Below are 26,836 nucleotides of genomic sequence, written 5' to 3'. Positions count from 1 at the left end.
CGTTAGCCTACAGTGTTAGCAGCATTAGCATATTTGAGGTTCACCATGTGCAAATTCATCTGTGCTTTTTTTTATTTTCCTGTGGAACTTATTTGTTGAAATACTCCTCTATTCTGAACTATCGGCGTATTTTTAGCTCTTTCTGGTACGCCACAAATATTCCACAAATTGCTTTTAAAACATCCGAGAACTGTTGTAAATAACTAAAAAAAATACTTAATACAATGGTGCCTTGGGATGCAAGTGACCCAACTTAAAAGCTTTTTGAGACACAGGATGATTTTTTTTTTTGCTTTGACTTGCAAAAAAATTGAGATACAAGCCCTGTAAGGTGGCAACTCACTTCCCAACAAACAACAGTTTGCCAGATGTTAAAGTCATCAAAAGAGACCTCAAGCTGTTTATTACCACGCCCGATTAATTTGACTGTCAAACTAAACATAAAACAAAGATAAGTGCTGTACTGTATATGTGACAGCCCATTTCCCATTCAATGGATATTTGAACACAATTGGCGGAGCAACACATGTAGAAAGGTAAGACAACAATATGCACGGGCATGTAATCTTTATCCTATCCCAAAAAGACTTTTATGGTCATTCCATGTGCAATATTTGAATATATCTGTCCTGTACTGCCCCCAAGTGGCCAAGGTGCCCAAAGTCCATTGAACCGAAGCAAAAAAATGTGGCAAAAATTGTTTAAACTCTTCACATTCCAGTTAATTCTTATTTTTTCCATGTCTTCAATTTTTCCATGTTAAAAACGCATCACAAAACCAGTTTTTGGTGGGAAGGCTGAAAAGGATTTATGGAATTCCCGTTCCTTTCAATGGGGAAATATGATTTGAGATATGAGTGTTTTAAGCTCAGACTGTGGTCACAGACTGAATGAAACTCACATCTCAGGGCATCACTGTATGTCTCCTTTAAGACCACCGCGATACGGCGGACTGAGAGCACATTCATGCTCTGGGCAGGGATAACCCAGAAAAAGTGAAAACATCCCGTGATCACGTGTGCAGATTTAAAGCCTTTTGGATTACCTCTCAACTGTCTCAATCTGTTATGTAGGTCTCTCCGCCGGCTCGCATAGTGCCTATTTTTAATACTACCACTCGCTCCCTTCGCTACGCCTCAGCGTTGGATTAAAGTTGCCTTGGCCTGCTCGGAGTGGCTACACACACGACCTCACGGCTTGATGATATCCCTTTCGGGTTATTCTCAGGCCACGAGGATCATTTATTTACAAACGATGAGCACAGGGACCCAAATGGAAAGCATAGAAGAGAAATGAAAGGAGGCAGAAGTTTAGTCTGAAAAAGCGCAGACGTAAATGAATAGCAAACCATGGTAGTAGTCGTAGGGGAGGAAACACAGAGTAGGAGAAAAGCAAGGAGTGAAAATTTACAAAAGTAAATTACAACATGCAAATAAATAAAAGTACAACATGCAAATAAAATGTGCTATTAATGAACACCTTTTTAAGTGTTGTTTTTTAAAGAATGGCACACATTTGACCAATTCTGCCAGGGTACGCAAATTTAGAAGCACAACTGGAGAATCGTATTAAACCAGTGCAGACTAAAGGTTCTCATATGGAGCATTCAAAAAGTTCATGCTGCTGCCATCTGGTGGCTGAAATTCTCACGTCCAAACATGAGCCCGAATTACGTCATAGTTTTTTGTTTTTTTACATGAATGTAAATGCATTTTGAGTCACTCCAAAAATTGAGAAAGTGTCGTCTGACAGTTTGATGATGAAGCGCAGCGTCCAACAGCAAAAAAATAATACCCCAAAATTGAATCTTTATATTTAGTGCTCACTTCACTCCAATTCGGCGTATTAAATGAGCCAAGAAGGGCCTCAAGCTCTTAGTATCATCGCTACCACATCACAGAACGCATCAATATGTACACAAACGTAAAACTGCTCTTTAATAAATCTATTTGTGTGTGTGCAGATTACTACAGACGGGTTTTGCTTGTCGAATACGAATTTGCTCTGACAATTCAACAAAGGATGAGACTAACATGGAAACGCACAGAGGCTGAAGTCGAATTGGGGAAAAAAAAATACAGTACTGGAAAGTGTAACCGTAAAATGAGGCAACAGAACTTTGGGAATCAAAGGAACAAATATTTGAATTGAGTTTGCCATTATATATATCAGTGAAGGACTTGCTTGCCCTGACCGCTTACCAAATTACAGATTACAATCTTGCCTTCGTTATCCAAATCAACATCCGCATGGTTAGCAAAAACTTGCATGAGCTTCAAAAAGCAGCACGGACCCACGTTATAGCGCACTAGCAGTGTTACCAATGTGTTAAAAGCGCAACAACAGGTGGTGTGCGTAATGTGCGTGCGCGCGCGGATCTGTGAACGAGCGTGTGTGTGCGCATGTGTGCGCGCGCGCACGCGCTTTGCAGCCAATTGTTGCCAAGCGCCTGCGAGGTGGAGCTTCTTTTTCTCGGCGCGACTCATCCAAGTCATCAGCCGACCAGCAGCGCGCAAGCAACGGGCACTGAGGACGCGGCAGACCCGCTCGGAAGGAAGCCAACACGGGGAGCGTCAAGCATAGGATTCTTTTATTATTATTATTATTATTCAATCATTTCTGACCATCTTTTTTGGCGACGATGAGCATAAAGATGAACGCGCTCCATCATCATCATCATCATCACCTTCTCCTCCTTCTCGCGGGGCTTTTTGCCGCCGCTGTGACGGCAAAGCCGGCCAGGCTGAAATTCGTAGTGCACGGTAAGTAAACACAGCTGCATTGTCGTTATTAAAGTATTAATCTCACTTTTTAATTTCATCCACGCGTCCAAATGAGTTTGGACGCCTGGCGGGCGCAAATCGATTAGTCCTGAAAATGTCCCCTCCCCCTCCCCCAGTTGCTGCTGAAGTCAATTAAATTGATTCCATATTTGGGGAAAAATAATAAATCAAGACATTATTTGCGAAAATATTCCGTCCGATTATGAAAATTTGCTTCAGGTCGGCGCGAGCCCCAAGAGGCGGGCGGGCTGCTTCGTGCGCGCTTTAACAATTAGCGCACCGAGACGCCTGTCAATCACGCGCGGGCACCTACACACGCATGCAACCTCCATCCTCCTCGCGCGCGCGCAAACACACACACACACACACACACATACACACACACACACACACACACACACACACATGCACACACACGTCGAGGCTGCACCCTCGACGTGAAATATGGCCGCGTGGAGGCGGCGCGCGGCTTCCCGTGTCCTTGCGGGGCTGCAATGCGGGGCCGAGCGAGGCGGCTGCAGCAACACGAGCCATCAAATAACACCCAGTGCACGTGCACGCCAATGTGCGTGCATGTATGCGTGTGCGCGCGCGCGCGTGTGTGTGTGTGTGTGCGTGGAAAATTTACGGCTTGTTATTCATTCCACTCACATTTTACACTTCACACCTCCTACTAAAGAGGGGGGCCGGGGGAGCGCGGGGGGGGGGGTGGGGGGGGGGGAGAGCTGGGGTGGGGGGTCGTGTGTACGTGCGCGTGCGTGCCTGCGTGGGCTGGATCTGGATTTTCTGGATCCTCTGGACACCCCCCCCCCCCCAATAATAAAAGGAGCTTGGAAAAACAGGGCACTAAAGATGACGTACAAGGCAACATTCATTGCAATGCAAAGCACGCACACACTCGCGCGCACACACTGCACAATTCGACCAGACTGGCAGACAACAAGGTGAAGCATTCTGAAGTCGTAGATGTGAGGTCTTCGAAGAGGCTTTCAGTCCTCACTTGACCCGCTGAGGAGGCGGTCACGCCGAATTTAAGAAAAAAAAATTGCACGGCTGTATAATAGGACGATAAAATGAATAGAAACAGATCGTCCTGCCATTAAATGTCAAATTTTCACTGAGGGGTGTATTCACTTTTGTTGCCCGCTGTTTCGATATGAATAGCAGGATGAGTTATGCTGTGGGGACGGTGCTCGCCGATATGTAAGATGGACACTGGCTACTTTTTTAATGTGGCAAAGTGCATCTGTAGAAGATTCTCTCAGTGAAATTTGTGGTGAAGAAAGGACACGTTTACAGAACGACGTCACCACACAGCCGCAGACGAGTGCCTTATGGGGACGATAAACACACAAATGAATATTTTCATGGCCTAAGTATTTCTGAGACAGAATTTGGTATTTTGTGGCCACATATGAACCTTTTATACGCACAATAAATCTATATTGTGGCAGCAATGAGTCGCTCCCCCACCCCCTGACCGTATATTTCCGCTTTTGTTGTTTTTCAAGAAAAGATCTTTCTTTTCTTTGCCGTCCTCCGGGTGTAATTACGTGTTTTTCTTGAGAATCTCATTAACTGCTGAAACGCTCCTGTGAGGACCTCGCACCATTGTACATTTCTAATGAATCCACAACAATCACAGCTCACAAGTCCAACATTCATTCTCCTGCTTATCTCTTTGAAGTGTTAATCGACAAGGGCAGGCAGGCATAAGTCACCACATAAAATCATAAAACATGTTATTGCCATCTTTTACAGCACTCCGAAAAGTACCCCCAATTATATTTGAACACATATTTAAATGATTTTTAGTGGATGACATTGACCAAAATCTACTTTAAGTTAAAAATAAAAGTTTTGGAAGCTTAACTTTAAAGCGGACGTGTAGATCTGACTTTAAAAATGTAACGATTCGCTTTGATTCAATGGAAGATCAAAGAGATTGATCTCTTGTGGTGCAATTCTATGCGTAGACCATTTAAATCATAATCGGTTTTCAGAGTCAGTTTTTAAAAAAAATCATCCCAGGAGACACGTTTGACATTGTAGGGTGTTGCATCTAGGCAAGTGGGTACTACTTGCCAAACTGGTGGTGTGCCCAGAGTGGTGTGAAAAGAAACCATTTTCACTGCTGAAGGCAGCACTTCATACATTTGTTAGTTAGTGTGTGGCCCATGCAGCAGACACACCGCCAAACAAAAATGCAAATGACAAAGACAATGGAATTGCTTAGCTTGAAAATAGCAGTAATTTCTCTTGGTTAAAAATCGGCAGGAAGTTAAGTGGAAAGAGTTCAACTCACATCCACACGCAAATGAACCAAATTCCACTCCTGACTGGGCCACGCCCCCTACGAGTTAGACATCCAAAACACGTGAAAACAGTCCGTACCATAATTACACTTCATGAAATCAGTTTCCTTCATGATGTATTTTATTGCGTTTTGAATGTGGTGGTTTTTTTGGGGGGTGAGGGGGGACTCTGAACGGATTACTGGCCTTACAATTCATTTCAATGGGATCCTTTTATTTGACTGTGAGTAAATGAAGAGCTTGATCAGTGAATGAATTAAAACGCTCCGTAATATTTTCTGAGTGATATATTCATTGTCCATTATACCGCGTTACTCACAATAGCTGCTCCGCTACAATGATAGTTCAATAACATTTGACCTGGACAGAAGCTTTTGTCTGACATGTCGTTGTCTCGACTCCCCCAGAACCGTCTCGTTTCCACTTTGACAAGCCCGAGAATTACATCAGCATGTATCACCAGGAGGGCAGCGACACACTCTACGTGGGCGGCCAGGCTGTCATCTACGTGCTCACTTTCAGCAACAGAGGCGTACGTGATGTGCAGGTATTTGTGGATTTATTTATGATTAATTCACTTTGACTCTGACAGGTCATCGCTCCACAACGTTGTGCTTACACTCTGGGGGAGATAACCGCGATTTTGCGGTTCATCGTTTGCGTCCGTAAGACGTGTATGAAGGATAGCGAATACATACTCAAAAGGCTTTGATATCAAACAATTGTGAGCTACTCCAAGTATTGATGAAAATAGAGTGCTTTACTAACTCAGGAGCTCTCCCAATAGATCCCGGCGCCGTCAGACCAGACAGCCATCGACACCTGCAAGGCCAAGGTGGCGCCCCTCGAGGTAGAAGCGCTCTCTCGAGTGCGACTGTCCAACCAGCCTTCAAAGTGCATCTTCATCATCTGCAATCATCTTCACCATCATCATCATCATCACCTTTGTCGGTCCGAGCTTTGTGCCACGTTTTACTCGCATGCTTTAATCACCGCCAAGATGGAAATCGATCAAGCTCGCAAATGATATTGTCAGTTGCTGGAATCCAGCGAACTCTGCCAAGGGGATGTTGATATCAGGATTTGGGGGGGTTACTGGTGGGGAGGGGGGGATTTTTGGGCAACTCCCTGTCCTACAGAATTTTCAAGAAACAAATATTCCTTGGTGGAGGTACCGAAATTTAATCTCAGCAACAAATACGGCAGTACCTCTACTTAGGAACGTCTCTTCATACGAAAATTTATATCAGAATTTGGGGGGGCTTGGTGCAGATTAGGGCATTTACATGGAAAACATGTCTATTTACAAAATTTTCGAGACGCACAGAATCGAAGCTACAGTAGTGGCTGCGGTTGCGTTATGCATCCACTAGATGAAGCTACCCTAAAGGGATTATACAATACAATACAGCTTTATTGATATCGAGGTTTCACAACCGCTGCAGCTGTAACAAAGCGCTTTACCGAAGATTTAAAATTCTACGTCCAACTCATCAGAATATTGATCCATGTATAAGGCGCATCGGATTATAAGGCGCACGGTCGGCTTTTGAGAAAATGGAATGCTTTTAGGTGCGCCTTATAGTGCGAAAAATATGGATGGATGATCGAATGGAACATAATCACAGCATAGTGATCCAATCCAGCCATCCCTCCGTGGATCTCGTCTCATGTTTGCACGCTCGCCTCTCTTCAGGCTCGTACTTCAGCCGTGGCTTCCTCGTCTCACTTTTGTCATCTGTTTACCTCGCAGCTGGAGTGCGACAACTTCATCACGGTCATTGAGAAAGTCAATGACACCTTCATCGTGTGCGGGACAAATGCTGGCAGTCCTCGCTGCTGGATGCTGGTGAGCGGTACACCAAATATGAATGCGAGCTAAACATCCTGACCCACTTTTTGTGGTTGAAAAAAAAATGCACAATACCTTTCCAAGTACGGCATCTTTTATGCCTTTTTGTGACTCTTCCGGTCTCTTTGTATTTTTTTTGCAACCTGATCAAACAAGGCGTAGTTATTTTAAACTAGGTTTTAAAGCCAGTGTAGGGGTTTCAGGTTAGGGTTGAAAAATACGTTTCATAGCCTTGGTTCATATAAAATGGGTTAATGTTTTAAATTAGGGTTTGAAGCCCGGGTTGAGGTTGGGAGTTCGATTTTCAGGGTAAGAGTAAGGCTTAGGTGAAAGGTTGGCTTGAGGTTTCAAATAAGCAGGACTGTTTCAAACCTGAAGTAGGGCTTCAAGTGAGGGTATCAAAATATATTTTCAGTTACGGTTTCAAAATATATTTTCAAGTTACTTTTCCAAAATAGCTTTTCAAGCTTGATTTAGGGCTTGAAGAGCAGGTTTCAAATTCGGAAACGTTGTCCCCATCTGATCATGTGATCATTAACCCATTCATGCACAAATAATGTTAATCCGATAAACTGTCCACTATAGTAACCGCTGTCCCTGAAAGGGTAAAAGCCGGTGTTCATGTTTCAAGTCTGGGTTGTGGTTTGAGTTTAGGATTAGAATTCTACGATCCGGTCCTGAGTGTCAAACGTGTCTACGTGCAGGTTAACGACACAGTCCTGACCGACATCCAGGGTGTTGGGCAGATTGCTTCGCCTGCCGACATCTCCCCGCCGTACCCCTCACAAAAGTCCATCAGCCTGCCCGCAGGTAAACCAGCGTGTGTGCGCCGGAGCAGCACCGAACGCCATCGGCAGCACAGTCGGCGCGCGCGGCCTCGTGTAAAAATGTTGATGTTCATCCACTGGAGCCAATAAAGCGCAGCTGTTCTTCGTCAGTCTCACAAAGACTACACATTTTTGTTCCTCGGCGCCCCAGGCGGATCATTTTCCACACATTAACTGAACAATGTTATGGAACAAGATTTAAACGATCTTTTTCCAGAGTATACTGTGAAGGTTTCTTTGTATACAACAGCGCAGAACGGTTTTAATTTAGCTATGTTTCGTTAAACTGCTTACAAAGGCAACAGCAGCTTGGGGATACATGGCAGGTCAATTCGAAATATAGTGGACAAAATCCTGCTCGGAAAAAAAAGATACATTTTAGGACACAGATTTTGTTTCGATGACATCGTTCATCATGCGATTGATTGGGAACCAATCCAGGGTGGAGCTTTTTTGAGTTACAAAGTATTCCACATACTTTTGGAAGCCAGACGTTCAGTGTCGAAGAATGACACAAGCATTAACAATGACACTGTGTGTTGTATCACGCCACTTCAATGACAAATAAAGTTCCTATTAGCGCACAGATGTTGACTGAGCATTGTTGATGTAAAATTTGCGTCGACAAAGCCGGAGTTCCACTTCGCACCGCCGCCCTGGTTCCCTGCTGCCAGTCCCGAGATCCCACCGGCGTGAATATTTTAAGAGTAGACAGAAGCTAGCGAGGCTAACCGCTATTCTCGGCCACCGACGTCTTATTTTTGTACTTATGTGTGTCGCCTCGTTGGCTGGACGTTTCGCAGCTCCACGGAGCGTTATATTCCGGTGATGCTAGCAGATGGACAAGTCCAAAGTTCTGGCCAATTAGAAAATGAGATGCTAAAAACAGATGATAAGCAATTAGTTGATTTCGTGCCTTCACTTCAAGCGTGGAATGTTGAGGCAGAGTAGTAAAATCGATTTTGTTGATGATGTAACGATCGGCTGATTAAGATATTACGGACGTGAAAAAAAGTCTTTATTCAGCAACATCAAGGGGACTGAACAACAAATTGGCCCTCATGGAAGACATAATCCGACTTGAGAGCCAGCGTGTGGACTGCACGTTGGCATGACCGCTTTCAAGCGCCTCATTGTCGCAGTGAGCAAAACACCCGTGATAATACGGCGGGATATAATCCACAAACAGTCGCAATCATTGTTCTCGATCGTAGCAGTCGTATTTGATTGACAGTTGACAGGTCCGTGGGGCGAGTGGATTTTTGACGCATTCAGAGGACACACCCAGAGCATTACAGAGCTAAGACAAGAACTTTACTTTTCATGATTTTGAAACGTCATTTGACAGACAGACAGTATATTTCGTTTTTAAATCATTCAAATTTAGCAGGGTTAGTAACAAGACTCTTGTCAGTTTTTTTTTTCACTCTCCAGGGATCTTAATGAGTTAACGTGGTAACCTTTGCTCTTACACAACCTTTTAAGTCAAATTCAGTTCAATGTAACCTCTCGGCATGCAAACGTATGAGATTTTTGTTGCATGACATCATCCAGTGCTTGCCACATACCGCAGAGCAGAGGTTGAGTTAATGAGGTCTTAATTATTCCATGTTTAACGACGATCGCTATGGAAACGAACCTGAAAATGAGACTGACGTGTGTTGGTGGCTTTCAGCCTCCTGCTCGGTTTCGCCGCGACTTCATCTTTATTGCGTTGAGCCCTCGGGGCTTCTGCCTTGGCTCTGTGTTTAATGTTCTCTCCTCTGCATTCACATCTTTCACTCAGTCATCCATCAGGCTCCATTTTGGCCTTTGCTTACCTGCTGCTGTCAATTCTCCTCAGATGGGAGTCTGTATTCAGCCATGTCGGCGGTGGGCGGTCACGTCGGCTCCATCCGCCGCACCTTTGGGCCCCAGAAGCTCCTGAAGACAGAGAACGTTTGGCTGCTGAGTTAAGTAGGAGGAGTTGGCACGGAAACAAAGCGAGTGTGGAAATCATCATTGTGTTTAGGTTTCGGGTGGCAATGTTATCTCACATTGCGAGTCGCACCAAAAGAAAGTGAAAATGTTGGCGCTGGGTTCTAGAGTTGGGGTTTCAAAATACTGCTCCAAGATTATGCTAATGTTAGTGTTAAGATTTTTTAAAAAAGGGTCAGGGTTTCAAAACAGCATTTGGGTCTGAAACAAAGGTTACGGTTGCAACGCACAGTTGGGATTTCAAGTTCAGATTGAAAGCCTCGGAAAGAATTTCAATGCCAGTGTTACGTTTTCTAACTCGTTTTAAAACCCAAACAGTTTCTGCTTTGGTTCCGGTCGGCGTCTCATGTTGACATCTCGCCACTCAGACCCTCAGTTTGCTGGAGCCGCCATCATCCCGTCTACCCTCAAGTATAAGGAGGAGATCTATTTCTTCTTCAGTGAGATCAACAAGACCGCCCGAGTGGACGAGGAGCCATACCGGGCCCGCATCGGCCGTATCTGCACGGTAAGGACACACGGATCCCAGCGCCCAATCAGACCCTCTGTCACATGAGGCCTTTGGAATATTCTGGAATGAGGTTGTCAAAGCTTTTGGATCGAGAGAAAAACAATGTTCCAAGGATCCCCCCTCATGAGCCAAACTATCATGTGTATTTCTACATGTCATAGGTCAGAATCTTTCACAACCGAAGGTCAGACCAAAGACACAATTTGCCAAAGTAACAATTGCGATCTTCTGAGACGAAATTCGTCACCAAAGTCATCATTTAGTGAACCCCCGCACATTCCATAGGTGGACGAGGGCGGGATCAAGAACCTGCTGGCCGACTCGTGGACCACCTTCATGAAGGCGCGGGTCATGTGCGGTGCCGGAAACACTCAGCAGCAGTACAACAGCATGAAGCAGGCAGTGGTTCTGACCGCAGAGGACAAACGGGCCGGTGTCATGTATGGCCTCTTTTCCAACGCCTGGTGAGCTGGAATGCCAACTGACTCTCTTGCATGTTTGATCATCTGTCAATCAGTAACTCTTTACCAGCGGTAGAACCGTAATCCGTTTCGACAATGTAACTTGTGGGCCTTCATTTCCAGGGGCAGAACTGTGATCTGCGCTTACTCCATTGAAGACATCGACCAGGCCTTCTCCACGTCCAAGCTGAAAGGCTACAGCAACTCCTTCATTGGAAATCGACCCGGGATGGTAAGGACATGCGGTTGAACTGCTCGCCCCGGGTCCAGTTCTCTTTCCGTTACAACTGGTCGTCATTCAGTCCTTTTTCTCGCAGTGCGGTAATTAGAATTGCTTGGCGGGAGGTTCAGGATTTATGGTTTTAAACCAAGGCTCGTGTTTCAAGTTACAGATTCATTGGGATTAAGGCCTGGGTTCGGATCAAATTATGGTTTACAGTACAGTGGACCAGGGCTATTCATGGGGATCGGGACCAGGCCCAACTACCGATAGCAAAAACCCAGCGAATACTTTTTCCCATTATAATTGCATTGGCATGTTTTTAAACAAACATTCTTGAATAAGCAGACATAAACCAGTAAAAAGTGATTTAGATGAAAAACGGGGTTGATTCCCTACCCCAATTTCCAGTGACAATCCCTTGGCAAACCAGGTGCCACCGTGGACCGAATATACAGGAAACCATTGAGTAGATCATCGTTCTGATGAGGGTTATACATAATTGGTATCCTTCCACTCCGAGCAGTTCTGATTCCGTCACTTCTCCTCACAGTGCGGTCGAAAGAATTCCTCGGCAGGAAATGACCTCAAAAACCTGGGTGTGATCCGATACCACCCGGAAATCGAGGACGTGATCCGGCCGGTGGGCGTCGCTCCGCTGGACCTGCCGACGGACGACCAAATCACACACACTGTTGCGGACATCGTACTGGCTGTCAACGACGAGCACTACAGTGTCCTTTATCTCGGAACAGGTAAATTCGCTATCCTGCAAGTTGTTGACTTTTGGGACAGTAATAGTCTTGTATATATAGTCAGTAATAATTTTGACTGGTCCGAGTGTGAACCAGTCAAAAATGAGATCAGATTCTTTCCTATTTGACTGGAAAAGCAGCCACGCTGATCTGGCAAAACTGACCGTTGACGCTGATATTGAACTGCCATTTTTCAACGAATAGCCAGTCAACTCTTGTCCCTGGGATGTGAATAAGGCAGCGCAAAGCCAAATGGAGACAAACTAAGCCCCGGGCCAAACACCAGAAACCAACTGCCACTGCCACCAGCTGAGTGTGAAAGGTTATACAGTACCTGGCACCGATTCAAGATTGATTTTTTTGGTGTGCAACAAGGAACAAAACAAAACAATCCCACTCAGGTTCACATACAACACCCATCCGTTTTCCAATCCGCTTATCGTCACGAGGGTCGCAGGGCATGCGGGAGGCCTGAACAGGTTGCCAGCCAATCACAGGACACACATAGACGAATAACCATACGTGCTCACAATCACACCCAGGGACAATTAAGAGTGTTGCATTAGCCTGCCGTGCTTGTTTTTATGGGAGGAAACCGGAGTACCTGGAGAAAACCCACATAAGCACGGGGAGAACATGCAAAAACTCCACACAGGAAAGCCGGAGCCGGAATCGAACCCTGCTGCTCTGCACTGTGAGGCCGACATGCTAACCAGTTGACCACCGTGCCGCCCCATATTTACAACAGTACAGACTAAATGTGGGAAGAACAGCACAGTTCTTTGATTTAATAAGTCCTCTTTGTCCATGACATTGTTCATAAACCTTCCACATATCAGTTGTGACCATGAGCGGTGAGATATTTGATTTCGATGCAATCAAACACGCACGCCGCCCAGCTGCCGTCGCTCTGAGAAGGTCCTCCGAAAATTGCAGAGGGCCTGAGGGAGATCGCCATGGCAACCATCACAAGTCTTGCGTGTGCACGACTCTCTCGCTGCGCTCGTGTTCACGGGAGATGTCACATCTATCGGCTTAGAGTCTTTGCAAACAAATTCACAGCGCCGTCAGTCCAACATGAGCGACTCGGTTGAAGCTAAAAATAGCAAAAGAGAAAACAATTGAGAGAGAACCGCGCAACGGCCTCTCACTGTCAGCGAAATGAAGTGTGGCAGCAACAGGAGGGGCACGGCCTGATGGCCGGGAAAAGAAAATAGAGCACACTGACGTCTGAAGAAGGATGAGAGCGCTGCCTTCTCGACTCTCGGCATGGATGAAATCGCTTGTGCCTTTTCACAGAGGCTCGAGAACGTTTGCGTCTACAAGGACGACTAGGCGGCAAATAAGAAATTGAATCAAAGCGGCAAGCAGCCACACTGTCAGAAACATGATAACAGTGGGAGACCATTTGTGACCCTCAAGATTTAATCAACACTGATGGGGCTGATCATTGGACTCCAAGGCAACTCCAAGGCAAACATCACGGTTGTACTTTCCACTCACAAAGCGAAAAGCCTCTTGCAAATCTTCATCTCTGCTACCCTTTGAAGAGCTTCCTGACATCAATAACCACGCACACAAAGAAACTGAAACAAAATCATTAGAAGAATTCCACGAATCAGCTCTCAACGGAAAAATTGGGAAGATTCTGAACCCCATAAAAATGACTGATGCAGTCCAATTAATTTTGTCGCTAATTTTGGACACACTATCCAAGATTCGAATTACCACCAAAGCCCCATTGCCCTGCTGTTGACATTTTTCAAGGCGCGTGAAGACGTTTGATGTGACCCAGGGACTTTTTTTTTAAGCACTTACACCAAACAGAGCTGATTCTTGCCGACTATGCGATTTCCGTCTTTATTAGTAGTCAAAATGCTCCCATGGTGCTCACCTAAATGAGCGGCCCGCATTTACAGGGTTACTAGTCATCCGAGCCAAGTTTCTCCCTCTTCTCCGATCCGCTCTCCTCATGACGTTGGCTAGAAACTAGCATTAGCGGTTAGCCGTAGTTTTGCTGTTGAGTCTACCACACCAAAGACAAGACATTATACCTTCACAGGTTTAAATTCCCAGTATAAGTCACACGTAAAAAATGGACCAAGCAGCTTTAAAGACGACATCTTATGAAGAAGTGACTTCTTCGGTTTGAGTATACAAACACTGATGTGTCTGAAACGCTTGTCCAAGCTAAACCCTTTTTCTCCAAGTGTGCAAGCTTTCCAATAAAGATTGTTGTTCGACATAAACGAATGTGTCCACTCAGCAGCTGAAGTTCTGCACTGTCACCCGTTTTCAACCCGCAGTGCCGCCTGCCTGCTGCTGCTGCTGCCATGTTGGTGCTGATCCACTTTCTTGATAGCAGAGCTGGAAATAGACCAACTCATAGAATAAACCGGATGAAATGCGTCACGTTATCTTAGACAAAGGAGTTTTTTGTTTTTTTTAAAGTTTGAGGACAAGAAGTTAGGGGAGCAAAAGAAGAACCGTGCTGGCGATGTGATGAAAGGCCTCATTGCACTACACAAATATTCCCTCTGGGATTATTTGTAAGACCGCTACAAATCTCCAAGAGGAAAATCCATTGATATACAGTAAAAAAAAGAAAAAAGAAAAAAAACCATCACCACTAATCTTTTTTTCCCGTCATCAGTGCCATGAGAAACTGGGTCACTTTCTGTCTCTGTGCTGGCATTTCAGGCAGGTTAAAGCCAAATCGGGTTCATCACAGATTTTCATTGTGGAGGTTTTACAGTAAACAAGCAAATCCGAATTTCACCTTTTCATGCTATTCTTACATGGTTTGGTCGAACATTTAGGCGTGAACATTTCTATTTTCTTTTGACGTTTCTTTTGATTGGCGTGAGTGTTTGACAGTGAACTTCAATTCGCACTGACAAATACTGCCACTGCATGGACACTTTTTATTTAGAGAACTGTGCGAGCAAAGGAGTCTTCTTTCCGTTTCGTTGAAGTGATGTTATATGACTTCTTGACAGCAAGAGAGTGAGGAAGAGGTGTTAAGGCAGGGGTGTCAAACTCATTTTTTGTCACGGGCCACGTTATAATGGCCGTTTTCCTTGGAGGAGAAACGTGTTTAAGTAACTCTAATGAGGGGTTTGGTCACAAGAAAATGCGTACAATATGTCACTGATTTATTACATGTAAAAATGTGAAATGTTGGTACAGATTTTAGCAAGCATCATGGAAGTTGTCATCTTTGATTTGCTTTCACGGGCCACTTAAAATGATGTGGTGGGGCCACATCTGGCCCCCGGGCCTTGAGTTTGACACCAGTGTGATAAGGCATAAGAAGTACATTTGAATAAATTTAGATGTGGTTTTGTAGATTTGAGGTTGTTTGAGCTGTCAAACTATATAAGACAAGTTCCTAGTATGGTCTCTCAATATTACACATTTTTACCAGCGATATACGCGGTTCATTGCCCAATCTGAAAAGATAAACTGACATTCCAAAATAAGAAGCTCAGTTTCTTCCTTCATTTTTGTGTGGTTTCTTCATTTTGACCCAGCAGCCCTCCTACGAATGGAAGCGGTCCAAAGAATTCTGATTCTGTCCACTTTGTCTTTGCCAACAGAACAAGGAAAAGTGCTTAAAGTTCTTCACAGCAGCAATGGGGTGTTTATCATCTCCCAGTACTCCATGTTCCGCAATGAGGGGCCTGTCCTCAACATGGCCATCAACCCCCAAAAGGTACGCAGAACACCACGGCGTTCCCGTGTCTTGTGAATCAATAATGTATGCTCTGAATCAAGATGGATGAGGCCACTTGGTATTCTATTCTAGATTTCAAAGAGCAACCATTAAAAACCAGGCTAAAAATTGAGCCGGGATGCCCGTTTGAAAACAAAGCGGCTTTTACCTTGATTGGAAAGCCAATTAAATCCCCAAAGCGATCGAATGCCGGTTGTAAAAGGAAGCTGCGTATTTGCCGTAGGGTCACTTGTACGTTGCCACGGCGATGGAGGTCCAACGGCTGCCGCTGGCCGACTGCGGTCGCTATGGCGACACGTGCCGCGAGTGCATCCTCTCCCGGGACCCGTATTGCGGCTGGGACAGGGCAAGGAGGAGGTGCATCGCCATCCCGCCAGGATATAACGTCACGTCGGGGTATGTTGGCACAAGAGTCTATCACTCTCAAACCAGTCACAATGATTGAAAGGAAGCTTCGCAAGAAGACACGTTCAGGTGCTGCCGCGCTTAGGGTCAAGAAATGTTTTTTTACGACAGATTTTTGCAATAGTTATGACTTGTTTTTAGCAAAGGCTGGGCAATTTGGCCTAAAAATAAAATCCTCCCCCAAATCAATTTCCAATTTGAAGTGACACCTACTTTTGCTTTTACAAAAAGCGGATTACAATCATATGATTTGAAACAATATTTTTACAGTTTTACATCAAATTTATAGCAAGAATAGGAATACTTTTATATTATTATGTTTGGTCGAAACATACAGTCTGTAAACAGCATCTTCCATCCATCCATCCATCCATTTTCTGATCCGCTTATCCTCACAAGGCGTTTTGGTGCCTAACCCAGCTGTCTTCGACTAGTAGGCGGAGGACACCCTGAACCGGTTGCCAGCCAATCGCAGCGCACGCATAGACGAACAACCATCCGCGCGCACACTCACACCTAGAGACAATTTAGAGTGTTCCATTAACCTGCCATGCATGTTTTTGGAATGTGGGAGCAAACCAGAGTACCCGGAGAAAACCCACGTAGGCACGGGGAGAACATGCAAACACCACACAGGAAGGCCGTAGCCGGAATCGAACCCTCCGCCTCTGCACTTTGAGGCCGACACGCTAACCGGTCGCCCATCAGCATCTTGAATTAATTCGTGAATATTTTAACTGCCCAACAGTTCAACAGAAAACAATGAGCAAACTGTATGGCTCGGCTAAACTGAAATCAATCAATAAAGTGGATACATTCCCAGCCCGAGAGTTTGTGTAACTCGTTGCTTCGGGAATATGAGTTCTAGAACTTTGTGGTATGGGTTGCTCAGTCCCTGTACATCCAGTGCCGGAGTTCCATCCGCATTGCTGGTTGAACGTCAGATTAGGTTGCGGTGAGAATCGGACTCCTGCAAATTTTTAAACGTTCACTAAATGCCAAGTAGAATTCATTCAAATCAAATGAAGCTTTTAGTCCACCAGAATTCCTCAACTCTATCTATACCGTTTCTTCTGCTCTCCTTCTTCGAGTCCATATTTAAAATGTCCATGCAGCACTTTACGAGGGTTTTCCTGTTATGAAAGACAGTGATAAGCAAATTTTGGACGCAGTTGTATCATTTGCATGCTTTATTGGACTTCTAAAGTACACTTGCAGGCTCCTAATTGCTTGGCGAGAGTCTTTAAGAGCAATCTGTCCTCTGTGTCTTCTCTCCTAACAGGATGCTCATTCAGAATCTGGACCAATCCAACTCGTCGGTTTGCGGGGAGGCTGCTGGTGAGCCCTTTATCTGCCCTCGAATGCTCTCTGTATCTTAATTAAAGCAGCGGTCCAAAGATGACTATCACTTAATTGAGCCGAGTGCTCAAAAACCTGCAGGCGGGATCATTTCTTCCATGAAAGCCAACTTTCGAGTCCGCAATGCAACTATAACCTCCAAATGGTGGCGACAAGCATCGCCTTGCTCATATCATAAGTTTCACGTCTATAAAGGAGACGCTTACAGTAACGACGCCGACTGTCGCTTCTCGTAAATCAGTTTTTTAATCTTAACTTCAAGTTTGTTGTGTTATTCTTATTTCACAGTTTTACAACAACATTTTATTGACGGCTTCCAGTCCTCCTGTTGTAAATTCATGCAGTGCAGCCTCTGTGACTGGTGCAGTCTTTGGATTTATGCAGCCGAGACACTTTAATTGCTTTACAGCCTTTTTTAATTTTTTTTTTCCTCAACTCAATGACTTTATTATGCCTGAAAAGCCTGTTCGGAGCAGGCTCAGCAATTAATGAGCTGCCCTTACAAATAGGACACCATTGTTTGAGCTGAAGGGAAAAATATTGCTTCTGTTTTCAGGTGATAAGTACGAACGAGTTAAAAAAAGCATTTAGTTGGCGGTGCGTAGGTGTTCAGCTGTCAGTCATACGAAATGTGTAGGTGGAGTGACCATTTATAAAGTATCAACGACATACTCTGCATTTTTTTGGATAATTTAACCCTTTTCAGGGACAGCGGTTACTACAGTGGACAGCTTATCATGTTACCGGTTTGCAGGGTGCATAAAAGGGTTAAAACAACTCAAATCTATTTCTAGAGCACTTTCAAACAGCCATCAGTGACCAGGTGTCTTAATAACATGAGTGTGACATGTCAAAATATCCCACGGACATGGATTTACAGCACATTTATGCCCTTTTATTTTGCGTTGCGAAAATGAGCGACAGAACGGCCACAACGCGCCCCCCCCCACCACCACCACCGCCATGATTTTAATTACCATGACCATCCGCAGCTCGAAAATGGCGGCTCTTCATCCAGCCAAGCTGCCAAGTCAGGACCAAAGAAACTCAGTGCCAGGTGGTAATTAGTTATGTAAATGAGTCCCACTGTTACGCCACAGAATAGCTTGCTCAGAGACTTTTGTTTTTTGGAACGGGGCAGATCTCAAAAGATTGACTTGATTGTGCATTATAATAATAATAATAATACATTTTATTTATAAGCGCCTTTCAAGACACCCAAGGACACTTTACAATAACAAAAAACACAAAACAATACGGGTTGAGCAGCGGCAGCCAAAATGCGCCAGCGTTCACTCAACCCGAAGGTCAGAAAGAAACCACAGGGGAGGGAGAGAGGGAGAAAAAAACCCACGCTCGAACTACCCTCATTTTGAGGATAATTTGAGTGAGGCAAAAAAACTCCTGCACAAGCATATGACAGTTACAACAGGTCACAAGACATAAACAATGAAGACGGTGAAACAAGGGAATGTATGAGGGAGGGGGTGATGGTGGGGGACTAGCTTCCGTGCATATTTTCATCAGGGGAAGGTCGAGATAGCAGATGTTGTTTTGGTAGCAGGCTGCCCAAGAATTTAAGATAGCCTTGAGTCCGTGGCTTATGTCTCTTTAGTGGCGTCGATCACCCAAATCCATGATCCATTATAATTGACTGAAACTCAAGCCACCAATTTAGGACGTGCTTCGTAAAAACTGACGAAAGACTCGATTCCATTTTGAATTTGGTATTCAGGAGAATCGACTTGACGTCGACTTGATCAACATGACTTGACACTTTGACTTTGGTCGTTTGATTTTGAAAACCGACATTTTGAAGACGGGGTGATTTTGAAAGAGTTTTTATTTTTATTTAGCTATTTATTTTTGGGTGCGTAAGCAAACCTCACAAAGCAAGTACCATACAGGGACCTCTGAAGATTATTAGATTTGGATTCATCGGATTACATTTTTGAAAAAAAAAAATAATCGTTAAAAAAAGAAAATGGCAACACGATCATGTGAAATGTTCAATTTACAAACTCAAAGCTGGTCATGCATTCAATTGAGATACAGTCATGAAAATAGAGACATTGGTTTGGGAATGATATCAAATTATACATAAGGTATAGAAAAAAATATATATATATATATACATACACAGTATATATAAATATATAATAAAGTCATACATACATATACAGTAAAATATAATAAAGTCATACATACATATACAGTATCTGACTATTTTTGACCTGATTATTCCCAAACCATGACGCGCTTGAAATTTAGTGGACACTCCATTTGAGTTGCTCGAATAGATTGATTTTTGAAAGGTCAAGACTCGAAACGTGCTAATACTCCCACCTCTGGTAATTTCACACTTAATGACTCACAGGTTAATCCATCGCAAGAAGTGAGCATAGTAGACCTTTTTCTCCAACTGTTCTCCAACAGCCCTCAAGCTGCGTCGCACCTCCCCCAGGCAAGTGTCGGTGCCGTCCAACACCTCCATCTTCCTGCCCTGCCCGGTGCATTCCTTCCACGCCACCTACCGCTGGGAAAAGGACAACTGTGTCAAGAACTACCCTTGCCTCTTCTCCGGCGACTTCTGCGTCCTGGGGCCGGCGGTGGACACGCCCCTGAGAGAAGGCGTCTTCCGCTGCATGGCCACCGAGGACGGGTTCAAGGTGGAGGTCATCTCGTTTAAGGTGGTCAGCCACGGCCGGCTGTTGGCCGCCTCGCTGGCCTCTACCATGGGGCCGTCGCTGCTGCTCGCCATGGCCGCCCTTTGGCTTCATTAACCGCAGCTAGCGCTAACCACGTATCCTTAAATGACTCCCAGTTAGAGGATATGCGGGAGGTTTGGTTCACAAAGTATTCCGGCGCGAGGTATCGCTTCAGATTGTGGTTCTCAAACCGGGGAATAATTTGCAATAAATTACGTCATAATGTATTTCATGACGTACATCCATGTGGAAATCAATGTGTCAATAAAACAATTAATTACTCCTCCTTACCATCGCTTTGGCCCAAAGAAAAGATGAGAATATAATCCAATACTTTTTTTTCCAGACTATAGGGACCTTTTCCAGAATTAAATGAATAATATTCCTAAAGTAAAAATTTTATCTTTTTGAAATTCGCCTGTTAAAATGTAATATCTTGGAAAAAATATGTCTTGCTGGAAATTTTCAAACAGACAAAATGTCTCTCTCCTTGCAATGATCGAAAGATTTCTTTCTTGAAAATCTAAATTTATTCTCATACTAATGCAACATTTTTATATTATTCTAACTTGTGTTTAGATAACTTTTTTAAATCATGGAAAAATTTGGATTATGCGGGGTCCCTGGGGAAAACTTTGTCCTTGTGTAACACACACACACCCACACAAAATCCGATTGACGCGGCCTCCTAAAAATATTTAGTACATATTAATTGTTTAAACTCCAAATCTTAAAGCATTACCCGAAAAAAGAAAAAAAAAAGATGCGACGAAGACGCTCCGGTAACAACCCAGGCTAAACTTAGCTCCTGCACAACAAACAAAGATCTTCTCAGTCGAGATGGATCACCTCAGTGGATTCGTTTGAAAATAATGACGACTTTGAAATGATCTGAAAGTGATTTGGGATTATAGTTTCGGATAATATTTACGGTTAAAGCAATTAATATCCGCGGTTATCAACCTTTTTGATTTTTTTTTTCCACTACGTGGGTTTTGATCGTCGTCCTGGGCAAACATCGGGGATCAGCGTGCATTAGCACCAACGATGAACCACCTCTTTGTGAACCATCCCTCCCGCACTGTAAAAGCTAAACATATCCAATGGGGTTGAAAACAAAAATCAATACCAGGCCGATTGTTATGACCGTTTTTTTCGATATTTTGACTTAGATTGTGCTTCTTTGTGGATATGTGAAGCTTTACTACTGCTCGTACATCAGACATCTTGCATCATTTCTTGCATCTCATTGGTAGTTTTGGAAAAAAAAAAAGGAAAAGTCTGGTATTGAGATTTTCAAAGCCTTAATACTTCTGGGACATCAACTCCTAAGCACAATTTTGCAGTCCAAGCAATCGCTGGGACTCGGGCAACATCGCTGGGAGGAAGAATCATCTTTCGTTTTTTGTTAGTTTTTTTTTTTTTTGACAGGAAGTAACGAGGATGAGTAAGAGCTCTTTGCCGACCACCACTGTGTCTCAGTATCTCCTCCTCAGAAAGGGGCCTTTTGGTTTAGTTTAGGTTTTTCTTCTCGCATCTTTCTAACAAGATGATATCAGACATGACACCTTGTTCACAGCTTTGCCGTTTCTCTTCGGCCTTTTTTAAAAAGGTCAACTACGTCGAGTGCAGCAACACCTTTGGAAAGTTAGCAGGACCAGAAAGGCTCAAATTAAGACTGCCCTTATATCAGGCCTAACTTTACAGTCCTTGGTTAAGGTCAGCGTGTTTGGTGCGGACCAAACGCAATTAGGTGGTCCTCGTAAAAGTATGGATGATACAGACTGAAAGTCAATTTTTCTGCTTTGACAAACCGTTGCAAATCAAAATGTCTTGGCTTGTTTTCGCATTGGGCTGGGCGATATGGCCTGACAATAAAAATCTCCAATTTATTTTCCCACAAAACTTTGATTTCTGCCGTTAAATGATGTTTCCCCTTTTTTTCCTTAAAGGGGAAGTCAACCCTTTTTTTTTGACAATAATATCTTCTATGCAGCTATAGTAGTCTAAACACAGAATTCAGATTCATATTTTATATGAGTTAAGCAGTAAAATTCACAGTTTTTTTTTGTCCATCTCAGGGGTCGGCCATTTTGCTACTTGCTGTCGACTGAAAATGACATCAAAGTTGTTCAGGGCTCAGGTGACGACCAATCATGGCTCAGTTTCAGAGAACAGGTGAACCTTGATCGGTCATTACCTGAGTGACTGTGATGTCATTTCCCCTTGACAGAAAGTGGCAAAATGGCCGCCCCCAGAGGTGGACAAAAGCAGGTGGATTTTGCTGCTTAACTCCTATTTCTCTGGAACCTATTTTTTGTAAAGAAAGAAATTTGGGTTGATTTCCCCTTTGCAAAATCAAGAATTTGAAAAGTAGTCACAAGGGGGGGGGGGGGCTACCTTGGCTATGCTCTTGTGAACTAGCCCCTCTCTGTTTGCGGCCAAGTTGTTTGTTGCAAACAGAGCACTCAAGCAAGGAACTTGAATTAAGTCGACAAAATCTTTGACTCGCCAAGCCACATCAAATTAAGATGACGTGTTCTGCTCTACAGAACCACCTAAATTGTGACCGACGGAGCGCAAAGACATGATCAAGGTGTCGCAAGAGTCATTTTAACGCAGACCTCGTCAAAAGGGCGACATTTTTACCAGATTTTAAAAAAAAAAAGGCTTGTGTTTAGATTTGTGATGTTCTGTATTTTATTGCTGCCAGTGCTGATTTCTACCATTGCTGCCTCTTTATGTGAACATTTGTCCCGATGCTTTGGGTCTTTTAAACGCCATAGTTGGAATGTGATATGTATCCGTTAGTTTTTCTTACCGAGTTTCAAAGCTGTGATACAAACAAACTTGCTCGTCCCAGGACAGAAGCTTCACGTACGTTCGGCAGTAACCGGCTGACGAAGGGAAGCCCTGGTTTCGCGTTTATCTTGGAAGAACATAAAGTCTGTGACTGAAGAGTCGTGTAGCGGATTAGAAAGTTCTCCAGAGTGCCGACAAATTATCCTGCAGTCGTGTCGGGCCATCCGCTGCGGCCCGGCTGTCATTAATAGCTAATTAGGAGCCAGCTCGCTGCGCTCTACATCTATTTGAGTTGACGAGCAGTGTGGATTGAGACGACGACGTTTCCTTTCTCGCGTGCTGCTTGCGGATCGGATTATTTGCGGTTTGACAACACCAAAAGCATTTAAAAATAGTCAGAATAGGAAAAATATATATTTTTTAATTCTCCATTAGGCTGACATCAACTTTCCTGACTCTTGTTGCATGTACATGACAACCGTATTCATACAATCAGCTCGCTACTGAAGAAATGTTGAGTTGAATTTCCTCTATTTTTTTTCCTGACAATCGCATAAAAAAGTAAAATCATCTGGTTTCAGATACATTTTTAAGTAGATGTATAGTCTAGTTTTAAAAAATGCATGACATCCAGATGATTTCATTTCGTGCAACCACTTGATGAAATAAAATTGAGTAAATTCAGCAAAAACTTTTTTCAGTGTACAGACTTCAGAAGGGGGTGACCCATCATACATCCATCCATCCATCCATTTTCCGAACCGCTTGATCCTCACTAGGGTCGCGGGGGGTGCTGGAGCCTATCCCAGCCATCTCCGGGCACTCGACTACCGGGCCGCCCCCATCATACATGACTCGAGTCAAACCGAAAGACCCTGTCAAGTGAATTCAGAGATCACGTCAGGAGACAATTGCTACAAATGTGCAAAGACCGAATAGTACTGAATTATCGGAGCCTAGCGTTAAGCTCTTTCCAGCATTTTAGCGTTCCAGGTATTTTTTTCGGCGGAGCTAAAATGGAGCCCCCGATATGAGTTCACCCTCACTCATGAGATGAGATCTTGAACGCCTTTGTAAGTGGCTAAGCTGCACAATTGCTAGTTACTGACCGATAGTTATTATTTGTTACATTTCTACCACTACAGCGTGCCGCTAGCTAGCTAGCTATGCCTACACGCCAAAAACGCATCTTCTCTGCACACCACAATTTACAGAACAGCTCGGTGTCATGATTTAAATTGCCAAACAAAAATGTGACGCTGCAGACGAGCCCTCCAGCTAAAACACGTAGGCAGAGATGTGTGGGCCGAAGAAAGGTGCTCGACAAAGGTTTACAAATCAAAGAGACTAATTGACATTTAACTTCACCCGTAATTCGAGAACCCACAAAAGACAGTTGAGCCACATTAACCTCGCAATTTGGCTAATAGCTAGCTAGTCCAACATGAAATAGACTTCATCTTGGTTAGATAATACAAAGACTGGCCTGGGAGTTCGTTTTTTAAAAAAATGATGCAATTATGAATGTTTTCTTAACAGATAACTCACAAGTACAGGTACTGACTGACACGAGACATGGCTTGACTCATCGGAATTCGACTGGATTCTTGCCACAGTAACTTTAGAATTGCTTAAAACACCAAGGTTAAGATTGAAGAGTTACTTAAGACTTGCACGGACTGGATGGAACTTACTCCCACATCTGGAAGGTTTTCACTTCGACCGCTATGGTATCACCCGTGTCACGTTTCGAGCTGTCGACTAACTTCACGTACAAAAACGAAGCATTTTGATACAAGCTCATTGATACGAAGCCTCGGGTCTCCTTCGCGGCATATCGCAACCGAACAACCAGGACGTCGTCGCGTCAGGACCCGCCTGTGGTTTAAAAGCAAACTTTCAGTCAACAAACTGAAAGGATCCACCACACTATCCACCTGTTGCTTTGGTTACTGCTGGCAGTCTGCATCTGAATCAGATTCCAAGCATGTGAAGCGTGTCTTTAAATGGCCGCCTGAGTGGAACTTGTCGGCCGCTGACCCGCCATCCTTTGTCAAGTGGCCTTCAGGGACGTGTTTATTGTGAACGAGGTGGCTCGCTGTTGTGTTGCTCTGAGGTCTCAAGTGATGTACATGAAATGTGCCCGCTGTCATTGTGTCTTTTTTTTTTTTTTGGTTAAATTCTTTCTACGGTACTTATAATTATTCATGATATAATAAAAATGCTGTTATTTTTAAAAAGGTCATATCTGGTGCAATAGATATTCATGTAACAAATCCTTATTGACATGTGATAACCAATAAAATGTGACGACAAAACAAACCGACACCGTCTTTATTTGACAACTGGGTATCCATAGAACGTTGCGAATTCAATTCCCAATAAAAATGAGTCAACTTAAAGTGACTTTTGTTTACTCCCGTTCATTCAAATTTCATGTTTTCCATGACAACACACTGCCTCTGTTGTGTGTACACACACACACACACACATTTACCACGATAATGCCGAGACCATCCATTCACTTATTCTCACAAGGGTCGCGGGGGTGCTGGAGCCTATCCCAGCCGTTTTCGGGCAGTAGGCGGGGACACCGTGAACTGGTTGCCAGCCAATCGTAGGGCACACACAGATGAACCACCATTCACGCTCACACTCACACCGAGGGACAATTTTGAGTGTTCAAAATTGTCCGCCATGCATGTTTTTGGAATGTGGGAGGAAACCGGAGTACCCGGAGAAAACCCACGCCGGCCCGGGGAGAACATGCAAACTCCACACAGGGAGGCTTGAGCAAAAAAAGAAAAATGCAATGGTGGAAGGCTTTTAGCAGCTGCCTGCCACGATGCTTGAGGTGCTACATCACCATCTGCTGGCAAGAATCGGGTCAACCCAGCCGAATTTTGAGAAAGGAAGTTCAAGGTACTTTCAAAGCATGTGACACAGACTGACATTTCCTGCTTGGAGTTGGATCTGGATTCCGGGCAATGAAACTGAAACCACCAGTCTAAAGCGTTGCCGAGGACAAGACATGCTTGCTCATGGTCACAAACACTTGAGAAAACTTTGAAACGCTGTGGTGCGTTTTGCATACCAACATGTTGTCCACCTGCTTGCTGGTAAAATGTCTCATTTGTGGCCACTCTACCCGAAGAAGGAGACAATCTTTGGGGAAAAGTGGTGCCAGGACGTTGCTGTAAGCGGATGATAAGTAATGGCCTAAACCCCGTCTTCGGTTTAGAGAAAGCCTTTCTGGTTTGACATAAATAGCTTCTCTCATGCACCTTTTAAACTGGTACATGTAGTCCTCCCGGTCCAGAATTTCGACATTTTCTTTTTCACAGGAATGTGTCTTCTTTTTGAACTAGGGAGAGGCTGCTCTCCTACGTTGTTCCATGTGTTTGTGTGGGGGTTTACTTGGGCTCTCCAAGGTAGAGGTCGCATTCCTTCATGCAATGCATTGCATGCATAACATTGCTCAGTTTGTATCTGGGGATTTTCTTTGACAATTGGCAGCAAAGTAAAAGAGCACAATATTCTGCTGCCTGTTTTTTTTTTTACCCTTAGGCCCGCCCCTTTTTGTGACCAGCCTGAGGGGACAAAACAATCAGAGATAAATGGTGAGACTCCACAGTCCATAGCCAAAATTGTGAACTGAAGAGGCCTTTTGGATTAAAAATTAAATCTCTTCAACAAAAACGAAGAGTCCACTTACCTATTTGTATTTGTTTGGGGGGGGGGGGGGTTGTGATTTAATTTTTATAGCCAGATTGTGCATTTAGTACGATTTATTTCATCACCAGATCTTGTCTGAAGTGAACAAGTCTGGAGGAAAATGCCAATGAAGGTCAGACGTCTCTGACCAGAGAACACACTGCCCTTTGGCGCTGCTTGTTAATGATCCACATCTAACCTTTCCTTCCTGTTCCTGCCCCCAAAATTTTGATTCCTGAATTGAGAGCAAAATATTCATGAAGGAAGATGACAAGAAGACATTTTAAGGCAATTAAATCTTGTCCTCAAATCTCAATGTTTCCTCTCAAGTACATGCAGGCATCTCGCGGCCACATTGACGGTGCTGATCCTGCTTTGAATGCCAATTGTGTGGCAGCTATTCACAAACAG

At 44.0% G+C, this 26,836-nt stretch overlaps 1 protein-coding gene across 1 annotated transcript; it reads left to right on the top strand.

Annotated features, from left to right (window-relative positions):
• Positions 1–2,463: 2,463 nt before the first annotated feature.
• On the top strand, positions 2,464–25,033 carry LOC147204011 (semaphorin-7A). The gene is made up of 14 exons (XM_086112728.1): positions 2,464–2,762; positions 5,506–5,645; positions 5,886–5,948; positions 6,852–6,947; positions 7,655–7,760; positions 9,621–9,728; positions 10,123–10,262; positions 10,551–10,729; positions 10,850–10,958; positions 11,500–11,701; positions 15,301–15,416; positions 15,661–15,833; positions 17,125–17,180; positions 19,638–25,033. Exons 1-14 carry the CDS (start codon positions 2,642–2,644, stop codon positions 19,982–19,984), a joined length of 1,956 nt encoding a protein of 651 aa, XP_085968854.1. The 5' UTR covers positions 2,464–2,641; the 3' UTR covers positions 19,985–25,033.
• The last annotated feature ends 1,803 nt before the right edge of the window (positions 25,034–26,836 follow it).

Source organism: Hippocampus guttulatus, chromosome 6 (genome assembly GCF_054856545.1).
Source record: "Hippocampus guttulatus isolate MCC_2025c chromosome 6, RoL_Hgut_1.0, whole genome shotgun sequence".
In the NCBI taxonomy this organism is placed as follows: domain Eukaryota; kingdom Metazoa; phylum Chordata; class Actinopteri; order Syngnathiformes; family Syngnathidae; genus Hippocampus; species Hippocampus guttulatus.
Note: the sequence above shows the minus strand (reverse complement) of the source record. Positions and strands in the feature narration are given on the sequence as shown.